Here is a 26,485-nt window from a genome sequence, read left to right on the forward strand (position 1 = left end):
TTCTCTACAAAAAAAGTATCTTACATTCAGTCACCCAATTTAACTGTTTTATAATGTGAAGACTGGAAATACAGGTGTGATTAATAATATATCGAGATGTTCATTTATTTCTATTTAATAAGATACCAATGGATTTTCATCCTACAAAACTTACCGCTTAATAATTTTTCGCTCGGACGAGATAGCTTCCCTGGAAGAACAACACATTCATAAAAATCTGTTATACAAATTGTAGAACTTACCCAATTTTCCTGCAAGATGATAGCCGCAATTTAAAAGTGATTAATTACTCAAGATATATTTAAATCCTCTATATTAAAAAATTTTATTTTTAGACACTTATTCAAACAATTTCGATAATGAGCGTTTAAACAATATCAAAGAGAAGATGTCGTTATCCCTATTCTTTTATGTTCGTCGAAACACATAATATCCTTCCTCCAAAATATCTCATGGAATAATAAAACACAACCGATCAATCACTTACGATGGAAATAATACAACAAACCATAGCACACGATCTCATGCGTTATAAAATAAGACCCTATCTGACATCAATGACATTATAAGAAAAAAAGACCACATCCTTCAAATGTTAAGAAACAAATTTGGCAACCACACAGCGGAGATCGACGATGGTTATTAAAAAATTCCATACGCATAGTGATTTGAACACGCATTAAATATTTCATTGGCGATTGCGGCAAAGACCAGAGCATAAAATATTTACAACCACTTACCATAGAAGTTACAGTCATAATAAGTAATTGTGCTTCTTACGTTACATAAATTCACTCGGAATATAGAAATTTTGCAGTTCTAAACTAGTTCTCGATAAATATGGAGGATACAATAAAATCTCTCTAGATGCTACAATAAAATAAGAATCAACCACAGTGTTAGAGACGAAATACTATATTACCGTCCACAGTTTTAATTTTCCCAAAACCTGTTAATCCACTATTTCAAACAATAGCATAAATTTTTAACAATCTTCGAAAGAAGAGTACCACATGTAACTTGATAATTCGAATATCACATTAACAATGCATTCCAGTAGCCATTAATGAAGGAACAAATATTTGATAAATTTCAAGCAAATTATTCCTTCTTGAAATATATATTCATCATAGAGGAATAGAAAACCACAATCACCTGAAAAATATCTCACCTGCGATGTAAACAAATATTCATGCCTCACAGATAGTGAAGTTTATAAATCTCAAAAGTAAGCAGGGAGTACTAATATCTACAGTTATACATTTTTTAAGCAGAAATTTCTGCTTAAGTGCAATACATTTGAAAAAACTCGTTCTAGGTAAATGTATTGCACATGTAAAAGTAGCGGAAACAATATCCTCTATGCCAATGCATATACACAGCTTAAACCTGCTTAAAGTATAAAGAATCACAACAACACAGAAATAAAACACAACGACCAGCATATTTTTTTGTAGTCAAAACGGATTTGGATTTTATTCAATCACTGTCATGATGTTGTGGTTATACAAGAGTGTTATACAATGCGCAGAATGTTCCTCGAGATCTACATAGCGAGAGGAAATATGTTTACCAAAGAATATGTATATAAAATTAGCTGTGAAAAGCCTCTATTTGCACTTTGTAAAAACCGACAGATATTAAAAATTGTTGGTTCTTTACACAAATATTTTGTATTTTTTGGTAAACATATGATTGATGCACAATATGTAAGACAAATTCTGCCAAATTTTGGGTATAAAGTCATCCAATGTTCGTTCGCTGAAGTCTCGAAACGAGCGAATTGGAAGGGACCTTCCTAATGACAACTAAAATTTTGTATGCTCCGCTACACTTGAATCTCCAAATTACTAAAACGATGTGACGCGACGAATAAAAGATCAGATCGCAGAACTATAATGAAAACAATACAGTCCCCTGTTGAGCCATGATGTATCACTATGTATTAGATACAAGAATAGAGTGCGACCGATGCCACAAACAAATCGACACACGTCCACGATGTGTGTAGGATTGTGCATGAAAGTATCTATCATACATGGATAAACTTTAACTTGTAAAATCCGTAACAACTATATCGCTTTAATATTTATGCTTGAAAGATTAATCTGTCCCTGATCGATAAACCACTCCGCGAATGACCAAAGCGTCATGTTCAACCGGAATGTGGGGAAATCGATTGATCTCTCGTGAGAACTAAGAAATAAACTTACAAGCTACATTTGATAATTACTGTAAATATCATAAACCTATATACTGAAAAACCTACAGATTACGTAGAACATTATGAACCTAAATCTAACAACTAAACTATATGTCGATCACTCAAAAAGATCGATTTAGGAGTGAACAATTAGTAGACTTCCACTGTAAAAAGGAACGATAATCTGGTAAAAGAATTTCGAATGAAATAGTTGTAGCAAGGAAGGGTGATCATCGGCAGCCAATGAGTGTTTCAACGTTGAAGTAGGCATAAAACAACTGTTGATCTTCCAACGACAGATACTTCTCACCCACTGTCCTAAGTTCTGCCACACTACTAGGATGAATTTCAAGTATTGTCACCAGGAGCGGAACAATCCTGCAGACGACATACGAACACCCAGTCTCCTCTCGCTGCATCAATAAATTATTGTTAAGCATCAAATTCTGCAGAGGTTCTCTATTAATGTTACCTTGAGTGTATTCCCCAGATTTTAGTAGAGACGAACATCAATCGTCCTACCATCGATACGTGACCGATTCATCATAGCTATATATAAAAATTATTAAGAAAAATCTTTAAAATGATACATGCCCTTCAAAATGCGTATTCTCTTAAATAGACAAAACTGATTTATACTATTAGCATATTTTTTAAAAGGATACACACAGCGCGTTCAGCATCCCATTCAGATGCGAATCGTACCATGCCCATGTCAGTTCCCCGCATTTCAGCAAATTTCACCTCTCCGACATCTTGAAATTTGTCTCTCAACATTTGCCATGTTGTGTTTGGTGGGAGCTGTTACAGTTATCTTTATGTTTACAAATATACATACATGTAATAGTTATTGTGTACAAATTAAGAAAAGTACATACATTTCCTATAAGAATAGTGTCTGACATCGGCCGAGAACCATTAGTATTCTGTCTGTTCCCACCTCCTCCTTGACCTTGATTTCCAGCAAAACCGCCACCTCCACCAGGAACACGATCGTTGTCCCCTCTGTTGAATCCACCGTCAAAATCTCTGCCACCACCGAAGTTAGAACCACCAAAAGCATTGTTTCCACCGAAGCCTACATCATTGTCCATTTTAGATAAGCCTCGCGGCGCAAATGAATTGTTGCCTTGTCCACCAGCTAAAGAGGCTTGTAAATTAGACAAACCTCCAACTCCTCCGCCGAAATTATTTAAGTTAGAAGCCAACTCATTTGTTAACGACGAATTCAGCAAAGAACTGGTGGTCAGGTTAGCGCTTAGACCTCCAGCAAGACTTGCTTGAAGAGCTGCAGCATTTGAATTTGTCAATGCAGATGCTATAGGTATATAAATATATCATTGTCAGATTCTCTATCTATCCTATTTTATATATTACATTTATAGTAAGACTCACCTAACTGTGCTGGCACAACATTGTTTAAACCAGCTCCAAAAGCACCAGCAGCCAACACAGGAGCAGAAATAGGATTCACAACAGGTGGATTATTTGCTTGTACATTAGGAATGTTTCTAGCTACATCCATTAATCTATTACCACCAGCTCCAAGACCCATTCCAATTCCCTTTAACCCTATTTTGGAATTGATATCAATTTTCATTTTTATGTTTATATAACAAAATAAAATATTTCTTAGGAAATAAGAAGGTACCTTCTGGTAATTTTGGTGGCATGTCTGGTTCATTTGCTCTGTCAAGTCTCACAGTCATACGTCTATCATAAAGTTGCTGATTATGAAGCATTGATATAGCTTGTACAGATTCTACTGGATGGTCATATTCTACCACTCCAAATCCTCGAGATTTTCCATCTTTATCTTTTCCTAATTCAACATGTAGTACTTTACCAGCTAATTTAAACACTTCTAATAATTTCTTTTCATCCACTTTGTAGTCAAGCTAAATATACAAAGTAATAACTTAATAAACTTTCACATACTTAATTTGTCAATATTATACAAACTGTATCGCAAGATATACTTACATTTGCTACAAATACTCTAGTAACTAAAGGTCCATTAATGCCTAAAGATTCTAAAAACTGAGTACTTAGACCATAGGTATTCCCAAATTTGCTATCTCCACCACCACCACCACCGCCACCACCGCCGCCGCCACCGCCTCCACCACCACCACCTCCACCAGCAGAAACATTCATATTTTGACGACCACCACCTTGTGGCCTTGGCGGATCCCTAAATCTATCATCACGAACTCTTTCATTGTTACGAGCTGTTGCTAACCGGCCATATTTGTCCCGTTCAACATCAAAGTCCTAAAATACATAAATATTAAATATGTCCTTAACACTGATTGCATGGTACCCATCCAAGTTGTAAGGAAGTTGAAAAAATAACAATATACTAACTACCTCTTTGACGACCAGCTTTCTCCCTTTAATATCATACCGATGCATTTTTTCTACAGCAATTTTTACCGAGTCTGAATCTTCAAATTCAACAATACCACAACCTCTTGGTTTGTCATTCTCGTCAGTAAAAAGTTCGACATGAGCAACTTTACCAACTTCTGTTCTGAATAAATCCTTAAGATCTTGCCAGCGAAAATCATAGGGAATGTTTGATACATAGATTCGTCGATCTGAAGCTTTTCGACCGCGATCGTTTCGTTCCCTACTACGATCACGGCTTGTAGAATTTATGCGATTTTGTCGTTCCGCTCTCCTGTTACGATCACGTTCTCTACTTCGATCTCTCTCCTCGTTATTCTGTACTTGACCCCTAATATTTAACAAGATTATATAGAACTAACGCGTGTAAGAGAAAACACGTTTTACTGTTGCTTGTTAATATATGTACCTACAACTTTTATTATATGTTTTTCAATATATAATTTGTATAAATTTTAACTAAATTGAGTGATTCAACAAATACTTGCTAAAAAAAATGTATACTGCTGATACGTTGAAAATGTACTAGCGTCGGTTTGTGTTAATTGTACATGATTCTCCACGCCGACAAAGAATAGACAATGAATTATTATAAATATCAATTTTATACTTACTCCTCTTGCTTAATCATTGTCAACGCTTTTTGCACTGAATAAACTAAATTATTTAAAGAACATATAAATAGTTTATTCGTTAAAAAGAGTAAAAGATACCGAATAAGCAAACATACGCGACGATGAAGCGTCCTATAAAATGGCCGTCCGAGGAAATGCTAAACCATACCGGAAACTACTGTATTCAAAATAAGTTCTTATTTAAAAAGATACGAATAAAACTATAAAAATCATTTGATTATAATATTTCTATGATATTACGTTGCTACCCTTCTACGTTGCAAGTATAAATTATATTTCATATTTAGAAAACATTACACGATTGTGATTATTAAACATTTGAACATAACTGATTGAGAAGTTTCAAACTCGAGCTATTGTCTTCGGAAAAATTAAAACTCGATTGTGTAGCCAATCAAAATTCACGTATCAATATTCATATTTAAATTAAATAAATTTTTTTTAAATGTTACAAGAATGTTTATTATTTCATATTCTTATTTCGATAGTTTATTGTTTGAAAAATGATAAAAAAAAGTTTGAAAAGACAATCTCAATTATTGAAAATAAATTTGCCCTTAGTCATTATCTTGTAAATCAAAATGTCGGTATATGTGGAGCCACTCGTCATGTTCGGATACTATCGACCATTATGTTCCGTTTCCGAATAGCAGAAGACATCGTTTCGCGGGAACCAATCACAACTGTGATTCATTTCACATCTCAGGGTTTTTGGTGCTGCTTCTGACGTGCGCAACAATTTTGGGTGGTGGAAGTTCTTGTTAAAATTTACAAAGAGAATGGCAGCACAGTGGATACGAAATGCAGTAAGTAACACGTGTCAATCCAGAAATTCTAAAAACAATAAGTGTCCTACACGTAATTGTGATCCTTCTCAAACAATGAGGTTAGAATATTTCATATCTTGGTTATATCTTTCTGCTGAGGGCTCTAACAGCTTGGCAAACTATCTCTTTTCCTTATATCATTTATAATTTTTCTTTCCTCCTTTGACATTATATCAATTTCTCAGTACCACCTTCGTACTATCTTTCTTTACGAAATATAGTAGTATTCCGCGTGTTCTTTTATTAATAATTATCAATCTTATTGATATTTGATTAACAGGTCCCCAAAATTGGCTGTGTCCGTTTTTACAGCAATAAAGTTCACAAATGCACACTTATTCCCGGAGATGGTATCGGACCCGAAATTTCAACTGCAGTACAAAAGATTTTCGATGCTGCCAAGGTAAAATGGTTTTCACAAATAATTTTATATGTTAACAGTTTTCATTATGCACGATATTTCTAGGTAATTGCATGTCTTATCAGTCGAATGGAAGTATATTGATAACATGTGTCCACTTTGACATTTCTGTTACATTTTTGCACAGTAGATATTACATTTTGAGTAACTGTTTTAATTTTTTCATTATTTGTGGTTTGAACCTTACAAGGTGACCCTAAGTGTCCTACTAGTAACCTTAAGGAGTTTATTTTAATCTTACTCTTATACAGGTTGATCCAATTGTAGGCTAATTCAGTCTGCTCTTGTTGTAGCCAGGGTATGTTCTTTTTAATTTGTATATTTTTTATAAACACAGTGTATATTTTGTGAATTTCAAATAAATGCATGAGATTATTAATTTGTTTTCATTTATATGTGTAATAATGATGCATAATAGTTTTAATATTGAGAAACAACAATGTACTATTTTTCAGCATGAATGAAGAAACTTTAATAGTATCACTCATATATCATGTATTGCATAACACTGTTACTCAACTGTTAGTATCTATATGTATGTTAATATATACCTATACAGTTTATTCTTTCATATAGCAGCACTAATAAAGATGAATGTATCCAATGTTAGATAAGATTGTACCCAAACATTTTGTATTTCTTCATATGCATTCACATATACTTGTAATATTATCTTAAATACCAGGTACCCATAGAGTGGGAATCTGTTGATGTAACACCGGTAAAAGGTCCAGATGGAAAATTTGGTATTCCACAAGCTGCCATTGATTCAGTTAACAGAAATAAAATTGGTCTGAAAGGACCATTGATGACACCTATAGGAAAAGGACATAGATCTTTAAATCTTGCATTAAGAAAGTAAGCCTACTTTTATCTTGTGTAATTAAGAATAGTTAAGTGTATTTACTTCAAACATCCATCCATATTGTCTCAGTCTTTGTATTATTGTCTCAATCTTCATATATTTGTTATGAGTTGTTTAAGTTACATAATTACAAATGTCAATGTAAACGTGTAATTATTTGAAGTAGTGTAGACTGCTTTAGTGTAGACTGTAGCAAGGATTTAAAACCATTCGATAATTTATATATTTCGACAATTTATATTTATATATTTCTTTCTTTTATTTTTATTTTTTTTTTTTTTCAGAGAATTTAATTTATATGCCAATGTTCGACCATGTCGTTCCTTGGAAGGATATAAGACATTATATGACAATGTCGATGTTGTCACTATCAGAGAAAATACAGAAGGAGAATACTCTGGTATAGAACATGAAATTGTAGAAGGAGTTGTACAATCAATTAAATTGATTACAGAGGAAGCTTCCAGTCGAGTAGCAGAATTTGCTTTCCAATATGCTCAGGATAATAATAGAAAAAAGGTTTTTAATCTACTTATTCAAAAATTAACTTAAAAAAAGAAGCTAACAAATATTTTAGACAACTATTAATTTCCTTAATAGGTGACTGCTGTACATAAAGCAAATATAATGAGAATGTCAGATGGTTTGTTCTTAAGGTGTTGTAGAGAAGCTGCACAAAAATTTCCCTCTATTAAATTTGAAGAAAGATATTTAGATACAGTATGCTTAAACATGGTTCAAGATCCTAGTCAATACGATGTACTTGTAATGCCTAATTTATATGGTGATATTTTATCTGATATGTGTGCTGGACTTGTAGGAGGACTTGGTCTTACACCAAGTGGAAATATTGGTCTGAATGGTGCATTGTTTGAATCTGTGAGTAGACAAAATTTTATATTTCTTTTATAATATAATTATAATATGATAGGGCGTGATTTGATAATAATTTTGTGCCAAAATAGGTGCATGGAACTGCTCCAGATATAGCAGGTCAAGATAAAGCGAATCCTACAGCATTATTACTCTCTGCTGTAATGATGCTTAAATATATGGGGCTAAATGAACATGCTAAACTGATCGAAATTTCTGCTTATGACACTATTAAAGAAGGCAAACATTTAACTGGAGATCTTGGTGGATCTGCAAAATGCAGTGAATACACTAATGAAATTTGCAAAAAGGTTTCAGCATTAGCTAAATAGATGATATAAAATTTATTGGGTATAAACTGCCAAATACTCGTAGAAATAATACATGTGATGTAAAACGTTGTTTTTAAATATCTTTGTAATTTGTTTCTTTTTTCGAAATTTTTTTCAATGTGTTCCTTCAAAATGTATGTGCAATTTATTTGATTGAATTGCAGAGATGTTCAATGTAGGTAAAGGATATCTTTTTCATTTATATTTGCACTCATTTAGATAATTTGTTGAGTACTTGAATTAGTTTATTGTAAAACTTGATGTTACTCAACATTTGTAGATTTGTTAATGTGTAATAGCATTTAATACGATATTATTGCAATGCGACTGAATACACGTATATGTATGATTGTCATACTTGCTTATTGTAAAAGAAAGATTCTAATAGAATCTGTAAAAAGTAAACATGTAAATTAATTTAGGAATTCTGTACAATACCTTAGAATGAAGTTGTTGATAATGTGTGCCTCGAGGAAGAGTTTCAAGAAGTAACATATTGCGCAGTATTACACGTAAATAAAATATTATGGATTCTATGTGTTGTGTCCATTATTTGATCTATAGATCGTTTGTGAATATAATTATAAATATTGAAAAATAATGCTACTAACAATAATTTTTCAGAAATGTAATTCATATTGTTACATAACTCATTATTTTTTGTGTTTTTATTTACAGTAATATTTGAATAAAATTAACAAATATGAAAATTTAGATTTATTTTTACAATCAAACGTATTTATAGATATTAATATTCGTATGAATATCATAAGATGAGAATTTTTTAATTATGCTAATTTTCATTTCTGATGTTCTTACGAAATATTTATTGTAAAAAATGTAATTCTTGTGGTATAAACGCTACATAATTTTATCCTTTGCAATATTGTTATAGCGTCCGTCTTGGACACTTTATAACTTCCCCTTTCCTCTACTCTTTCCTCCGTAGTACAGTATGCTTCTAAAGAAAATTCTCGAGTATGAGAAAAGTTGTCGGCTATATTTCACAGGCAAAAGAAGAGGATGGGATGGGGGAAGATCCGGTGTCATCTTCGCTGCTCGTTAATACTTTCTGTGATTTATCGAGATTCCTCGAGTGAATAATGACTGACCTCTTGTAAATTTTTGATATTAAATTTTCTGTTCAACTATGATATATAGAATCACTAAATTTTCAATACATATGAATCTTTTCTTTCTTAGCCTTTCGAAATATTTCTTACCAAAACAAATATTTTCTAATTACGATATTAACGAAAGCTTTCATTTACGAGCCGACTAGTCAAATCTGTCAAATCAATTCTACAGGACAAGATGCTAGTTTCGCCTTAATTCTCTTTCGGCTTACCGAAGATTGTTCGATCGTCCAGAACACTGATTTCTAAGCAATCGTTTATTTAATTTCGTTTTAGACGGAAAATTAACCAGTGTGTTGACGATTTAAGCGGTATCGGCGACCGGGGTAGTCGCAAGGTGCATCATCAGTTGTGGCGAAGGGCTGGTTACACAAAAGGTGGAACACTCGAGGCCGAAGTGCGGAAAGCAAGGCATGCATATTCAGCGCGGAGGCGCAGACGTAGTCATAGGAATAATAAAAATTCGAGGGTTGAAATTATTTAGATTTATGCTCGCTCTCTTGTTCCGGTGCTGGCGGTGACGAGAAACGATTCGATTCCGGGGAACAAATTTCATGCATTATTCAGGACTTGCCGCAATGCACCCCAGTCAATGGAACCGATCCTTTGGAAAAAGTCGTTTTTAATCTCTCGTCGCGTTCCAATAATGCACATGCACACCCGCTCACCTCTTCCCCTCACCTATTTTCATGCCCCGCGCGCCCCCGGTTCGCTTTCACCCCTTTACGAGTGAAAACCGTGTTTTCTGCCTTTAAAGCGGACGCCGGTTCGAACGCGAACAATAAATCGGGGATCTATCGGTATCTACCCCCATGAATACGCGACGCTCTCAGTTTAGAATTCCGCGATTTATTTTCCGTCTCAGTGTTCATAATCGCTGGGCCTGATCGTTTCGGAGAACCGTCAAACAGAAATGTAAAAAGCTGCTGACGGAGCAGTTACGATTTTTCTGCTCAATATTCTCTCTTTCTCTTTCTCCTTCTTCTTTACTCTCTTCCTATGTTAATGGTTTCGCGCAAGTGTTGCACCAGTGTTTTCCTCGCCGCAGCTTGTCTGTCGTATTCAAAGTAATGACATTTATTAGCTGTCAGTCTGTTAGCAAAGAAAGTTCTACGAAAGTGACGAACGATGCACGATGAATTTGTCTTATTGGAGAAAGAATTATGAGAATACATTGTGGAAATTTAGAAACGATCTTAAAGCAGTATAAGTATAATATACGCACAGTAGAGCTTCGTTTATACGAACTCCATTCGTTTGACCGCAATTTTAGTTAGTGTCCGATTACGCACAGAAATTCCTGCCGATTGGTTTCTATTATCTGAACATGCATTTCTATTACGTGAACGAGAAATCATAGACAGTAGGAAGTATCGGTGAATTTCTGATATAAAATCTATTTTATATAAATTATTTGGTTCTCCGACAAAGTCAAATAAACAGAGGTCTACTGTACGTGTAATTAACTGTTTGAATGGTCACTATATCACTATAGTGTATCACTATCGTTTAAAATGTTCGTGTCAAAATTTCGCTTTTTTATACTATTTTTCATAAAACTCAGGCTCAACTATTAAAAGTTATTGATTTCATAGAATGAATGAACTTCAACTTCCTCATAATTGGATGCTTCAAAACGGATCCATTACTGTCGACGAAAAATGTTTCATAGATAGCGAAATAAACCCGTCGGCAGCATAAAAATATTTTAAACTCCATTCGTACTCAATTTTTAGCCATTGTTGCGAAATAACAAAACAACACGCCTCCACTTTTTAATATAATACAAAGCTTCCTGATGAAAAAAAAAAAGGAAAAAAAGTATATTCGTCTTTCTGACCACACGAAACAACTCTTCGTTTACAATTAGACCAATAGGAAATTATTATTCGTTTCTTCGTCCGTTGGCAGATTGTACTCTTAATTAATCATTCGAAAGAATGGTCTGTAATCGCCTTACGATGGATTAATGGATCTGTCAGCTGTCACGAGGAAAGTTCTTTTTTTTTTTATTACTTTTCTTCGTCGAGCACACGGCCCTCTAACTCGTAGTTCTCTCTGAGTACGCAAAACGATGAAGAACGGTTGGATATTCGTGAGCATCCTGGCGACGTTCGTAGTTGTCGTTAATGGACGAGTTTATTATTTGCCGACTCTGGACCAGAATCGATACGACGACTTAACTTTCCCCGTTCCGAATGAGCAATCTTCGCGGGATTTGGATCTGAGTTTCTTTGCTGGGGACTCAAGCGATCCTGATAGTAAGATACATCCTGTTAAAAAGGTAAGTCGATTCGTTCCTGTGAAATTTTACCTTTAAATACATCGATTGGGATTGTTGCGATAATGGATAGTATTTATCTAACATCTTTCTATTGCGGTCGAAAAAATGTAGAGATAAGGATCGTGAAGATTGTCGTTCGATTTTTACAGCGAATAAAAGCAGAATATAGAGTTTGTTTCGTAACACAGTTACGTAACGTATTTGCAAACACGTAATCGAGAACAAAAAGAAGTGGACAGGTGATGGAAACGAGTGTCAACGAAGTTTCGTTAAATATGGCTTATTTACGCAAAGACGTACATTATTAGCTTCAATTATTCACTAAATAATATACTATAGAAATATACATATAATAAGAGAAACTTAAAGAAATTATTAGCTCGATTAATCTTCGTTGATACCTGCTTCCACTTTATTTCTATCCCCGACTCTGTATATTTCTTCGTTCAAATGATGTTTCCATTATGTTTATTGTCATAATATATTTTATTCATGATGAAATTGAGGAAAATTAATACCAGTAGAATCATGAATTCTACACAAAATAAATAATTTTTATCGATCGTTCTTTCATCAATTGTTAAAAATACAAAAATACAAAATTAATTAATTATATAAAGTACGTGATTGTCTTTCACGTTATATCATCTATAGAATTCATACCAATTCACCGAAATACCGAGGGAATTTATGTTTCATATTGTTTAAATTGCTTTCTTTTTAATGCTCTCGAAAAGCAATTAAAGTGAAATTATGGCATAAAGCAACCGAACACAAAGAAACATCAATTAGAATAGTGTTTTCTTCTTGATAGAACGTCACTGATTATTTCATTACAGAATTAAAAAAAAAATTGACAATTCTGACGAGTCCAATTTTTTCAGAGAATCACTTTTTCCAATAATCAGTAAATTGGACATTGATAACAATCGTAAATTGAAGTCGTATGAACCTCGTATCTATTAATTCTATTAATCGAAAAATTTTCCACGTAGGTGCAGATACCAATGCACGTACTAATCATGTATCATGTTGAAATTAGGTGTACACGCTTGTCGCGCCGGAAAAGCCGGTCATGGAAGTGAACAAAGAGGAGGTACCGATCACGCGTTACAAATTAGTCGAAGCACCTGTTAAGAGAGTCGGATCAGATGATATTATCATGGTCCCGGAGGTGAACCGCAAAATGGTGAAAATCGATAGGAACAACAAGGGTGAAGTGATCTTGGAGCTTCGCGTTATCGCTAATCACGATACTGTTTGAGGAATTTATCAGGTATACGAACGAGCGTGAATACTACACACAGTGTGATAAAAATAAACTGATAATTTTATAAAACATAAATTGATAATTACGTACTATTTTTCTTACTGCAAAGATTAAAACCCCGATCGTAATATTTAGAGATGAGATAAATAAATAACGTTTATTCAAATATTTTACGTTTTTTGAGATCTATAACGTCGATCCTGAATTTCCGTAAAAGTTAACAAATTTTAGTAATACTTAGTTAAAAAAGAAAAATTTTAATTTCTAAAGAATTAATGTAAAGCTCGCGAGATTCTTCTTTCCGAAAGTTAAAAAGATTTAACGCTATTTAATTTCCTACAATTTCCATTGCATTTTTCTCGAATTTTCATCGAAATAAGTTGAAATAAATCAAACTTGCATAAAGAAAAGTGAAGGAAAGTTAGCAGATACTTCGAGACAATTAATCACCAAAGAATATCAGAACAAAAGAATTTCTCGAACGATCACCCAATGGAAATCCACATTGGAAACGCATCTTCATCTATCTAATCGGCCGCAAACACGTCGACGAACTTTTCCATTCAGCCTTTGCAAATGAGTCGGCAGATCGATATCTCCCGTCAGATTTGCCCTCGTCCCTAAAAGCCACGTATCTCTTGTCATTCTGCGCATACATATCGGGGACTCGGTTCCCCTAATTGTACTCTGTCAACGGCCGTGTCAAAGAGAGCCGTGTCGACAACGATAGACAGAGAGACGAAACCGGGAAACAGTATCTCGATCGATGAAGGAGAACCCTGGATAGAAGTTTATTAGTCAAATAACGTCAAGAGACTGATGGGGGCGAGGGTGTGACCATATCCGGCTGAATATGACGTTCCCTTTCTGTGTGCGTTCCTTCGAGGGTACTCCCAATTATAACGAGTGCCGATGCATTCAGCAAGGTGAAGGAGCGGCATGTGCCGTAGACTGTATCATCCTTCCTTCTTCTGTTTCACTTTGAAAGATCGACCTCGAGCTCAACGAGCATTCAGTCCATTCGTACTTAGATGGTACTCGTGAGAATGTACCTTTAAGTTCGTGTGTTGGACGTAACTTACGATCGTAAGCTCGTGCAGTTGATCCAGAGCAGAAATATTTCTCTGTCGTTTTCTCAATCTTGTCTTTCTTTTTTTTTTTTTGTTCTTGTAATCGGATATGTCGTAAGTATTTTCATCTCTATAATTTAGTAGTTGGTTTTCGCAGTTGAACATTTCGTAAGTTTTATTGTCTATTCGATAGGATTTCATAATTAAATGTTTGAATTATTTTGTGGTTTTTGTGATTGAGTATATGAGAGTGTTCGTAGGCTCTTAAGTCTACCGAAGTGATTTTTAATCCATTGCTTTTTATTAGCAGAAAAAAGCGGACTGTTCTATTTTGAAAGATTTTGCAGTTTTAATATTTGAGCAAAATTTTGTTAAGTTAGCTATTATAAAAGAGGAATTAATATTAAAGGTACAATCAGCGGTAGAAAGCTTGCCGCAATGTAGGATATGAAATGGTCTACGGTAATTTTCGAAAGAATACGAATTCGTTCACGTGATTGAATCGCATTACTTTTATTACGTTTAATATACAGGTCGAATGATTTCTATTAATACATATAGATACAATAGAACGCTACTATAATATGTACACCGCATATCACATATAGTTGAATTCGTAGCAGAGCGTTTCCGGCCCGCAAGGGATCTCTAAGATCCTCCTTGGTAGAAAATGACTCTTTCGAGCCGAATCTCGAGTGTAAGATAGGAAGAGTCTTCAAAGAACGACAGACACGGTGGTACAGATTGCTGAATGAAAAACTCAATGTATCTGGAAAGTACCGTGACTAAACTGCGATATTAAAAAATGTCGTAAGTCTCACGCTGTTCAGTTGCGTATTGAGCGTGAATAGATAGCAGGCTTATGTATTGCTTGGTCTGTCAGATTAGGGCAGCCACATCCACATTTACGCAATTGATAGCACCGATGAAAGTTCGAGGCTGCTAGTTTTTCAATGTATCGTTTCTAAATGTACAAAGTTGTCTCTAAATATTCACATCGAAAATAAAGAAAAAGAAAAAACGAAACGAATTAGTGGGAGGAATATCTCAGAAAAATAGCAAGATATTCCATGTTCTTTCGCTATTAACATTCTTTGACACCGTGTATAATTCAAAGGGACATTAACACATTGTCAACCGAACAATTTACATTTGACTAGAGAAATGACTACAATGAAGTTTCTAAATGCTATAAAGAATCGTAAAGGATAAAATTCGATCTATGGTATCGACTGTGAAATAAATTTTTTTTTTAAATAAGAGATATCGTTAAATAATTATGCAATTTTTTGTCAAATTGACAATCTGTTGAATTTGATTGTTTCGCAACGAATGAAAAAAGTCATGGAATTTCAGTTTTTAAACATTCTATATGAACGACGTAGTCGAGTGAGAACCAGCTGAGATTGTAAGTGTCGGAGCTACATCTATTTATACAGTCAAGAACGAAAGAGAATCGTTCGATTTTCACGAGTTATTCGGTTACTTGCGAATTCTGCTCGTTCGAGGTATCTCCCTTCGGCTCTTTCACATAATCCACCACCAGTTCCAACCCTATCAACGCTCGAAGATCCTTCCTCTCTTCTTCCGGACTTGTGGACGCAACCGAGATTTCTTCCGGTTTTGGAGATCTTTCGTCTGCATTTTGTAACACACAAAAGCTTAATTAATTAGAGATACGTTCTTCTAAGAAATCAATATTACGTATAATACGAACATTTTTCAAATTTTATACGAGAAAGCATTTCATATGACATAATGAGATTTATCTAGTTCATGACGAGATTAATTGCGAATATCCTGTTTCTCATTTGCGAATATTAACTTTGTACCGTATGGAATCGTCATTTTTACTACTATTGTCATTACTCTTGTCGATAGTTGAAATCATTTGATTTGAAATTCAAGTTAACTTTTACTTCGAGCCTCAAAAGCTGTCTAGTCGAAAAAAAATTACAGAATAATCCCTTATAAGCAGTATTGTAATTTTAACGTTGATTTCTTTCTAAAAAGATCTCTTTCTTGTTCACTATCGTAATCTTTCACAGTCCGATCTGTGTTAGAAACGTTTAGACTTTTAATAATAAACAAATTTAGATCTTTAACGATGAGAACAAACAAGTAATTCTCTATACAATCGCACACGTTTAGTTACATTAAAACACCATGTCAGAACACGAGTTACTTCAACTGTATTAAGAAAATAGAAACGAATCGTAACAAAAACACCAATCATGCAACAAACAATTATTAACACCCACTATTATCAATGTCCTTTGAACTGTCTTCGCTCTCGCCAGAAGTCGATGTTTCGCTTCTGGTTGCTTTCCGTGCCTGGCCAATGTCCCTGTACGTCCTAGTCAAGTGTCTCAAAATATAATTAGTGCCACGTAGATTTTCCTCGCTGTTCCTAGACGTGCTAGCCTCGTCTCTCGTCAAATTTAACGGTCGATTGCTATTATATTCCTTGGATTGTGGCACACTGAAGGCGGAACAGTGCTTGCCTTTGAAGGGCAGTTGCCTCTCGCTCAACTTGCGATCCCAGATATGGCCGGATACGCGAAGGTCGATGAAGAAGTGTAGAGGATCGATGCCAGGATATGATTGAGGCATTGGATAAGGCGGATACCAAAGTGGACCAGGGAGGAATTCCGGGTTGGTGACGTTCCCGGGCAGACCGAATCCTTTCACGCCCGGAAGCATATCGCAGCCCCTTCCTGGAAGGCTGGGCAAAAAGGTCCTCGAGAAATCGAGCTTCTTCTGATCTGATAACAGGGGCGGTAGCTCTTGATTGCCAATCGCGCTCTTCGTACGATCATCGTACGGGCTTCTATCGTTGTAATTGCAATTCTTACGGTCGCTAGAGTGAGACTCTTCCGGCTTGACTTTCTGCAGTTCACTGGCGAACATGTTTTCCGGTGGTTGGGCCTGCTCAAAGTGACGAGGTCGTTCGTCGAAAAAGCTCTTACTCTGCTTGCTAAACTCAGATTTATTTTCATCCACCGGTTTCAAAATGTCTGTCCCGAAGTTTGGCTTCTGCTCGAAGTTGCCCACTTTACTTGCGGTGTCGTAGCCGTCGCTTTGCTTACTTCCGTTCTCCAGTCGCGTCTCCGCTTGCTGTGGCTGCTGTTGAGTATGGAAATATTTATCCGGCGGCTGTTGCTGCTGTTGGTGCTGCGAGTGATGGTGATGGTGATGATGTTGTCTTTCTTTCGTGGTTAATTCCAACGGACGATCCCGAGCGTCTCGCCAAGATCTTTTGCGACGTCGAGGTACGCTCGTCGTGTTGTTCGCCGATGATACTTCCGTCTTTGCTTGCACAAACGAACGCAACATCTCGCTGAAGAAGAAGCTATGCGGTGTTAAGGGCACGTTGTACAGGTATGGAGGAGTCGCTGCTAGAAGGCGGGACACCAAATCGCCGCCGGAGAGCGAGGCTGGACTCTTCAGAGTCGACGGATCGCCTGTGGTCGTCGTCATGTTTCTGGTTTTCGAAGATGAGCACTGGAGAAGTCACAAAATGTTAAAAAGAAGCAGATAGCAAGGGTTCGTGATTGAAATATTCCGCGGATGTTCGTTTGCATTCACGGTTAAAATTCATTGTAAGTATTTGAGGACAACTTGTGACAAAATTTTGATATGGAGGTTATTATCAGTTTGATCGAGTGTAGTGTAGAATTTCGATTTGACATTATTTTAAATAGAAAGAAAGGAATCTCTTGTATCTGATGTGTCAACGCAAAAGCGACTATAGATTGTGGTAATATCTGTAATATTGATTTTAGATTAGAAAATTGTTTCGTTTTGAAATTCTAATAAATTCTTTACGTTAAGTATTTAACAATTTTTCAATATTTTCTCTAACCAAATGACATTTAATGATATTCTATCCAGAAGATATATTCTATTTTCTAACATATTGTATTAAACGATATGCAAATATTATCAAAACTATTTCAAATATAAATAATACTCCTGGAAAGTAACGTTGATTCTTTGCATTCTGGGGAATGAAGGGAATAAAAGCAAACGATATTCCAAAATAAAGAATGTACAATCATACATATAGAGCTAACATAGCAACCCTGCGATGAGTTTGGTAGTTCGAACATTCAACACAGCTAAATCTTGGAATACTACACATCTGCTTGGTTCCCAACAATAATCGAACGCATGGAAGATCGTTGTAGGTAAGTACGTACAATCCTCGGAGCAGAGACGCGCTACTATTGTCTTCTGAAATTAATTGAATATCCGCCGTTGTTAAGTCTAAGAGCAGCAGGCAACGCCTATGACTGGCTAAAGGGATGAGTAATACTAGGGCTTGCGTCGCATCATCCATTAAGGATTACTAATTTCTGTCAAGTGCACGTTCGGTTTCGCGCGAATGTCTTGCAAGGAATTCCCGAGAAATCATTAACGAGAATCTACGATCGTAGGTATTTCAATTAAACTTCGTACCACGCTCGTATGAACAGTCGCATCAGGAACAATTAGTAATTAGTAAGGAAGTGTTCCCTACATACTGATTTTCGTTATTGATATAGTTACAATTTCATTGATTTGCATTTACTTTATCCTAAGTTATCGTGTACTTTTGATTTTTCCAGATTAAACAGAATATACGACTTAAGTGAGCAATTTCCACTTTTTTAATATTTAAACTCCTGATATCAGTTTCCATGTATTCGTCATTTATTTCGCGTTTTGATAATCGTGCGATTCTACGAGGATTTCTAATAAATATATATCCAAGTTATTTTTAAATATAACTTCGATCGATCGCACTTGCCATTTTAATAAAGTTTTAAATAATAAATTGCGTATTATTTAGTACACAGATTATACTATTTTATGCTCATACTTAGATTTCTATGGTAATTAATACTGTCAATAACGGCATCCTTCAAAAATATCATAAGTAACTCAACACTTTGCTCCGTTTTTCTTTACCGAATCATTGCGCGTACGACTCGTGTATAACAGGTTGCTCGCTCACAGGCTTCTAAACCTACACTTTTAAGCCTTTGTAACGAAAGATAAATCAAACTCGTTTCTTTTAATCAACAATTATTTCTTCTATGATCCTCTACCACTGTGCGTTTGATTAACCTATAACTCCGAAACTTTCTATGCATACAGTGTCACATTGTAAATAGAGTATAAAGTATATTTACATTCGCAAAGACGGAACGTGCTTGCAAGTATTTTTTGGAAAAAAGAATAAATTCGAGAACATACGTTTTGCATTATCTCCAGGCCGGTATTCTCGAGTCGTTAATATTCCGATGAAAATGTTCTTCATCGCGACGGAGGAATCAGAGGGCGACTTTTTGTAAACAGTTTTAGGCGTTGGAATAAACGAGAACGACAGACAACTGTTAATGCGAGTGACGAAGCGACGAGAGGAAAATTTTTACTGTCCATTGGCGAGAATCCGTGAAGTCTTCCAGGTCCCTGGTGAGATTCTTTCATCGATAGAAAGAGAGAAGAGTGTAACGGGGCGTGGAAAGCAGAATGGTGGTCTGTATCCGTGTCCGCGCACCGAGGAGGGATTGGGTATTGTTTCGGTCCATTGTTTCCCAAACAAACGGCGTCCACGTTGTTTCGTCAGGAGATATGTTCAGCCAGACAGGCAGGACGAACAGGAAATGGACTGCTGTCAGTTTTACTCTTCGTGATAAATACGGGCTCTCGTCGTCGGTTCTCATTGCAGCGCGTCCATAATTCCCGTGCCGTCTCTATCGTTGTTGAACATCGAACGGTGAAAATCTTTTGATTTCTGTCAGAAGCGAGAGTGAAATGGACCTGGTTACGCTTTCTACGTATATTGGCGAATATTATTTGCTCGTTATGCGGCACGAAGAAGGAAGAAATAACAGTCTTTGATGGAAGGAATGGAAACGACTTCTGTACTCCTTTCAACATTGAGGAGTTTTTAATTATTCAGAAGAAAATTCTAAACGCGTTTAAAAGGCAGTGGAAGTTTTTCTTGAAGATCTTGAAAAACAAAAAAATGAACGGAAGATCATATTATATCATCGTAAAGTTACTTGTTTCTTGCACAATAAGATTAAAGTTGCTATTTTCTTTATGCAAATCTCATATTGTGATTGATCTTGTATTTACTTAACCATTTGAATGGTAAAATGTTGACACAGACTGTGTCGAGAAAGCAAGGCGACTCTAAAGGCTCAGATACGTGGGACTTCTGAAGAATCCCTGGAGACGCGAAACGATTTTTTTCCCTCCGTGATGGTTGCGATGAAAGACAATAGCGACGCGTTTCCATTGCCTTACATCGTGGTCTTCTTAAACAGGAAATTTTAAAGGCTGGCTGCGTCATGAAATTCAGCGGTCGCGCTGGTTTAACCAAGCTTGAATTACACCGACCGCGGAAGAGATCTTACATTTCTAGAACATTAATCACGAGATCGTTGTAGCCACTTTACTCAATCCTTTTTTCCTCTGTTTTCTTTTTTATCTCTTTCTTCCATATACTTTTGTTTCATCTTTCCATAACGTTGTAAAAAATTCACGCCGAGAAAGAAGCGAAGAAACTGCAGCAAAATTTACATCCCCCTATACTTTATGGAAACGTTACAGCGTCTTCTCAGTCCCTTGTATTTAAATCACATTATCCCGAGATAAAATAATTCAACGTGCCGGTATGCTCCCGAGGATACGTCAATTATGCAAAAAGTGAGAATTTCCATTGCGTGGTCGGTTCTTTATTCTATTACCGGCGCAATATAAAGAAGCTTTCCGGAAAGTCTCCGCGAGTATTTACTTGAGATTCTCTGGTACGAAACAATTTATTTCCCGCTGGGTTCTCGCCCCTAAAAGTCAATGGTAACACATTTTCACCGTCAACCCTCGTAATATTCTATTTAAGTATCCTTTAAAAATTGCAATATACATTTCTCTCCTTTCTCGATTTCCCTCTCTGCAGTTATCCTTCGATTCTTATCTCCTATATCGTTTCTATGTATTGTATAACAAATGATCTTGTCACTGTTTAATGTCCTGTAATTGAAGCATACGTTTACAAGTGATAATTGAAAATGCACTTTATTGTATCACATACTTCGCTGCTATATATATCGATGTAAGATAAAATAATTAATGAACGTTTTAACAGTCAATATTATTATGAATTATTCTTATTAATTATTTCAATCAACTATTTAGTAGAGAACGTAATAATAATAATAAAGAAGCATCCCAATCTTGCGAATAGAATTGCAATGATGTTACAGCAAATTATTGCTTATTAAACATAAATATTAATTTAATATGAATAAATTGTACTTCAATTATCCGTCTTCGTTTTATCCTATCTGAGAAGGTGATAGAATAATGAAACAATAATCTGATGTAAAACGAAATACGGAACACAAGGCAAAGCCAAAGATCAAAGTATGTAACATCTTTTGTGTATCAATCTCTTTTACGTCACTGATCACCACCTATCATCATAAAACATCTTACACAGTACAACGATCTCCCTAACACGCATTAGACCGGAGCTTTTCAACCATCCTCTAAGTAACGCGTTAACCAATTTTTTCTTTGACGATATCGATTGCTTTACCATCGATTACGTATATGACGTATAATTTTCTTAATAGATACAGAATAAAAAATCTTCCCCATCCCTTGAACGCATCAACTAACTCTTTCGTTCAACTAACCTCTCTGCAAGACTATAATGGAGCAATGAATCGCGCTCGTCCTAACCTTGGAATTTTACGGGCTTGCATTATCGTTCCGTTCGAGGCGAATCGTTGCGGTTGGTCGAAGCGTCGCTCGGCGTCGTCGTCGACGACAACGACGACGACGACGACGACGACGACGTTTTCCTTTCCGTCTCCTCGTGACGTAGTTTCAGTTTCATGCGGAAGGGGAAGGCCGGTTTACGATTCATAAGACAACTCGGTGGATTGAATTAAGCGAACGGTGCGGCAGCTGCCAGTCCGTTTCTGGTTCTGTCCGCGCACCCACCGCGAATCTGCATAATCCCGTTCACGTCGACGATTCTAATTGGCGGATTGTTTCAATCTCTGTCGCCGCGAATATTTGCATTGCTGCTCCTCTCGTTTCGCCCTACCCTCCCTCCCATTCTCCCTCATCCGCCTCTTTCCCTAACCATTCGACGTACGCTCCTCTCTTTTCCTAATTCGTTCCTTTCCACCCTTTCTCTGGAACGATTTCCCTTTCACCCCCACCCTTGCACATCTTAATTTCTCGTTTTCTTTCTTCTTTATGTACTTTACCCGCTTGTATACCTTCGGCCTCACTCCCCCTTTTTTCCGGTTCGTTTTACCCCTTTCTGCAAGGATCTGTCGTGCATCGCATATTGCTCTTTTACCCGTTATATTTTATTTATTCTTCTTCATGCGTGTTTGGTCCTCGCTTTATCGCGTCTGTTTCTATTTTATTTATTTTCTTGATCTTTACTGTTTACTTTTATTCTTCCAAAAGTCTCCTAAGTATCTTTCTTTCTTTCAGTTTTATTGCGTCTCGTGTTCTTGTTCCTCATCCTTGGTTTTCCCGTTTTTCATATATCGTTCAATATAATCTGCTTTCCCATTTAATAAGAGTTTACTCTGTTCTTGCTTCTATTTATTTATTCGTCTTTTGTAGATCCTAGTTTTTGATCATCTCACAGTTCTGTACCTTCTCCTTAAATCTCCCTTTATCTTTACTCATTTCTTTCCTACTATACCCTGTCTTGTGCGTCATTCTCCTGTTCACATCTTCGTATATTGTACATTGTCTGTCAATAATTTTGCACAGGTCTCTTTGTCGATTACTCTCCATCATTGTCTTCCTCGCGACCGTCGAAAAATAATTCAAAGCTTTCGTTTCATCACAATTAACAAAGGGATCAAGCAAAATACTATTGTTCTTATTTTTCATACAAGTATCTTCCCTCCTTTTTTATATATCACAACAGTATAATACATAATACGCAACGCATGATATATTCTCGCTATAAACATCTAATGCCAAATTTTATGTAATTACAAGTAGTTTGAGTCACTCGAGTCATTACCATGCATCCGCTGCAATTGGCATATTGTTTTTCTTTACGGTCGATTAGTTTTACGTAACGTACCTCCAATTCTCGACTCGCGTAACTAAGCAGAAGAATATTAGATCACAGGTCGTGTGAAAACGAAGCACAATAATGATTAACAAGGGCGATAAAGAGCCACATCTATGCATGAGAAAATAGCGAATGCAATGTCGAAAGAGATTTGTACCAATTATACGAGACCAAAGGCGAATTAAATGTTAACCTCGACAGGTATTTCAATCGATTCGTCTTCGTTTCTTCGCTTCCCGTGTCTTCGTCCTCCCTTCGAGTAGCGGCGATCTCTTTACTGTCAGCATAAACATTTTTATTACGACCAGACGCGGAACGATCTCGCTTTACATAGAGAAAAAAAAAATGTCAGTCGCAGTAGAACTCGGTTTTTTTACGGTTGAACTCTCTGCGTAATTCGAACGGTCCTCTCTTCCTCTTTCTGTGTGTATTCATAAAAAAGGAATAAAAGAGAAACACGCACGCAACGAAAGACGCGAAACGCAGAGAACGATGACACACCGGCAATAAATAAAGCTGGCGCACCGATACGAACTCTTTCGTTAGCGCTTAAGATTAGTACGTGATGGTGTATCGTGGTTTGAAGGAACGGCCAGGGGATTTGAATGCTTTCGAGGGTGCACAAACTGCGGTATAATCGATAACCGCGAAAGATTATAGAAGAAAGGGAGGATTAATTGGTTCGATGAGATGCCAACCGAGATTCTTCTGGTGAGAAATTGTTCGTTGAGGAAGATAGCGGGTATTCGTATTAAATCTTTCAATATTCTGTTTTCTCGAAAGAACGTTTATTTTATCAAATCTTTCCGTTTTAAATGCATATTAACGCTATGTAGTTGAGTATTGACTGGACCTATATGGGAAACAGCGTATACAAACCCGTATTTGTACGCGAAAACGCTATTGCTACGTGTTTCAACAATAATATGTTAAATATAACATTCAAAATAGGATGTGTTAACCTAGCGTTTGATTAAAAATTTTAATTCTTGGACTTGCAAATAAAACTTAGTGTACATGTAAGATATGCAGGTTATAAGTTTATAAAATTTAAATGCAATTGAATATCGGAAACAATTGAAATATGCGCGTTTTCAAGGAACGAAGCATAGCTAAAGATTTTCGATATATATGAACAATTGAAAATTATAATTTATTTTATTTATTAGTATAATAATTGTAATCAATTCGACTAACAAATGTGTAGATCAATAGCGATAATTAATAGTAAATAGAAATAAATTAAACAATTCTTTTTATTATCCCAGATGTGAATTTGCAAACTGCATTTCGAACACGTTATCAGTGCTGTCGTACACGCGGTTCAAAGGAAGATGTACGGGCCGATTTAGGATTGTAAGATGAATTCTCATTACTTGTCACGTGATACTCACAGGATCCTCTCGTTAATGCTAATTTTTAATCGATTTTTTATATTCACCGTCGTTTTTTCTATTTCTGTCATTATTTGACCACGACGTGGGATAAATCATTGTCTCGGTCATAAATCACAATTCATTTTTACATTTTTTCTAATCTTATTTCAATGCAAATAATAACTCATAAAGAAAAGAGAAACCGAGAACACTTATTTGATAATAATATCTGCACTTCACAGAATAACCCTCTTTGTAAACAACAGATATGAAATTAGTTAATAAACTATTGTAAATCAACTTGCCGCATCCCATCACTTCGTTTTACCACAATCAACACCACAGTCGTTACGCAACAAATCAAATTTTCCCACGTGTACCATCCTTCGTGAAATCAAGCATCGAATAAACTTCCAAACCAACAATCAGCTCGAAATAAAGAACACTAACCGATTTTAATCGACACCGTTCCCCAAGACACCATCTTTCATGCATGTTACATTAATCTCAACAATTTTGCACGATTTCAACGCATTCGTCTCTTGCGCGCAACCAAAGAAGAGGCGATCAGGTCACATGGTAGAGACCATAAAAGTTCCTCGAACAAATCAACGACCAATCTCAAAAAAGAGCAAAGATGCAAAAAGGCGAAGAAAAGAAATAAAAGTAAAAATAAAAAGAATCTACGAAACAAGAAATTAACACTCGAAATTGTATAATGAAGTAAAGGAAATAAAAAGAATCGGTAGACAAAAGTTCGACTCACCTATACACGCGGCGACAGGCAGGTGGTCCCGGGTTCCGGTTCTCTTCGGCGGTGATCCAGAGGCGAGCGATCTACGGATCGTACGGGAAGCGACAGTAGCGTCGCGTGCTGCTCGTGCCAGCAAATGAGATAATAATCGGAGGACTCAGTCACTCGTCGTCGGGCACCGTGGCAGGCAGCGGCGGCAGGGTGGTTGTTCGGCGGCGGTGCCGAAAGTGGGGGTTGTATTCCATCCCTGGCGACCGTCGACGACGAGAGTACGAGCACGAGAATGACAGAGAGGGAACAAGGGACCTGCGATACGGGGGCGAGAGGGCGAACAAGCATGATATAGAGTGCGAGAAAGAGGGAGAAAGAGAAATCAGAGGGGACGAATGGTAGTAGGAGGAGGGCTGGAGGCAGAGGGTGGTGGTTTTTGAGATGATCCGGCCAATCTGCGCATCATTTCCCCGATGCACCCCGCGTCGCGGCAAACCGGCGCGGATTCCGCACCACCGCAAGCACCGTAGAAGCCCTGTTGAATGCCACATTTTGAGACGAGGATGGAAAGAAAGAGACGGTAAGATCGACCACGGCGGGTGGACAAGGACGAAGGGCAGAGCAAGGAAAAAGGAACGAGAGAATGAGAGCAAGAGGGCGGCATTAAAAAAAGAGGAAGCGAAAAGGTAGAAAGAGACAAGACGAGAGAGAGGAATACAAGCATAGCCTTGCTACGGGGATGAAAAAAGTGGAAAACAGATATAGGCAAAAGAGAATCTTTCTCCTGTACCCGTAGCTTCTTCCCACCCTCGCTCGCCTGTCTCTTCGCGTCTCTTTACTGCGTTCCACGGACGTATCGAGGATATGTTTACACTGCCGAAGAAGAATCTCCGCTCGCGTACGACTGGAATATCGATCTTTAAATGC

At 36.5% G+C, this 26,485-nt stretch overlaps 4 protein-coding genes across 10 annotated transcripts; 2 read left to right on the plus strand and 2 right to left on the minus strand.

The window, feature by feature from the left end:
- Positions 1 to 338: 338 nt before the first annotated feature.
- On the minus strand, positions 339 to 5,390 carry LOC117214691 (heterogeneous nuclear ribonucleoprotein M). Of its 6 annotated transcripts, none has more exons than XM_033460913.1 (10): positions 5,343 to 5,390; positions 5,227 to 5,269; positions 4,571 to 4,943; positions 4,187 to 4,477; positions 3,855 to 4,101; positions 3,599 to 3,775; positions 3,082 to 3,521; positions 2,869 to 3,004; positions 2,676 to 2,752; positions 339 to 2,616 (listed from the first exon to the last, which is right to left on the minus strand). In XM_033460913.1, the coding sequence occupies exons 2-9, from the start codon at positions 5,241 to 5,243 to the stop codon at positions 2,697 to 2,699; spliced, it is 1,737 nt and encodes a 578-aa protein (XP_033316804.1). In that variant the 5' UTR covers positions 5,244 to 5,269; positions 5,343 to 5,390; the 3' UTR covers positions 339 to 2,616; positions 2,676 to 2,696. The 6 variants fall into 6 exon arrangements, with proteins under 6 accessions (XP_033316804.1, XP_033316808.1, XP_033316807.1 ...); XM_033460917.1 differs by having other exon boundaries at positions 3,082 to 3,281; positions 3,372 to 3,491; positions 5,227 to 5,390; XM_033460916.1 differs by having other exon boundaries at positions 3,082 to 3,281; positions 3,372 to 3,521; positions 5,227 to 5,390.
- Positions 5,391 to 5,881: 491 nt separating this feature from the next.
- On the plus strand, positions 5,882 to 9,101 carry LOC117214719 (probable isocitrate dehydrogenase [NAD] subunit alpha, mitochondrial). The gene is made up of 6 exons (XM_033460993.1): positions 5,882 to 6,053; positions 6,355 to 6,477; positions 7,181 to 7,353; positions 7,645 to 7,879; positions 7,961 to 8,239; positions 8,326 to 9,101. The coding sequence occupies exons 1-6, from the start codon at positions 6,027 to 6,029 to the stop codon at positions 8,563 to 8,565; spliced, it is 1,077 nt and encodes a 358-aa protein (XP_033316884.1). The 5' UTR covers positions 5,882 to 6,026; the 3' UTR covers positions 8,566 to 9,101.
- A 2,620-nt stretch (positions 9,102 to 11,721) lies between these two features.
- On the plus strand, positions 11,722 to 13,417 carry LOC117214726. Its single transcript, XM_033461003.1, has 2 exons — positions 11,722 to 11,985; positions 13,028 to 13,417. Exons 1-2 carry the CDS (start codon positions 11,776 to 11,778, stop codon positions 13,247 to 13,249), a joined length of 432 nt encoding a protein of 143 aa, XP_033316894.1. The 5' UTR covers positions 11,722 to 11,775; the 3' UTR covers positions 13,250 to 13,417.
- A 1,396-nt stretch (positions 13,418 to 14,813) lies between these two features.
- On the minus strand, positions 14,814 to 25,811 carry LOC117214727. 2 transcript variants are annotated; one of them, XM_033461005.1, is made up of 3 exons: positions 25,580 to 25,811; positions 16,587 to 17,829; positions 14,814 to 15,963 (listed from the first exon to the last, which is right to left on the minus strand). In XM_033461005.1, exons 2-3 carry the CDS (start codon positions 17,803 to 17,805, stop codon positions 15,800 to 15,802), a joined length of 1,383 nt encoding a protein of 460 aa, XP_033316896.1. In that variant the 5' UTR covers positions 17,806 to 17,829; positions 25,580 to 25,811; the 3' UTR covers positions 14,814 to 15,799. The 2 variants fall into 2 exon arrangements, with proteins under 2 accessions (XP_033316896.1, XP_033316895.1); XM_033461004.1 differs by lacking the exon at positions 25,580 to 25,811 and adding an exon at positions 19,567 to 20,219.
- Positions 25,812 to 26,485: the final 674 nt, after the last annotated feature.

The sequence above is a fragment of the Bombus bifarius genome, unplaced genomic scaffold (assembly GCF_011952205.1).
Source record: "Bombus bifarius isolate JDL3187 unplaced genomic scaffold, Bbif_JDL3187 scf7180000009243, whole genome shotgun sequence".
Taxonomy (NCBI): domain Eukaryota; kingdom Metazoa; phylum Arthropoda; class Insecta; order Hymenoptera; family Apidae; genus Bombus; species Bombus bifarius.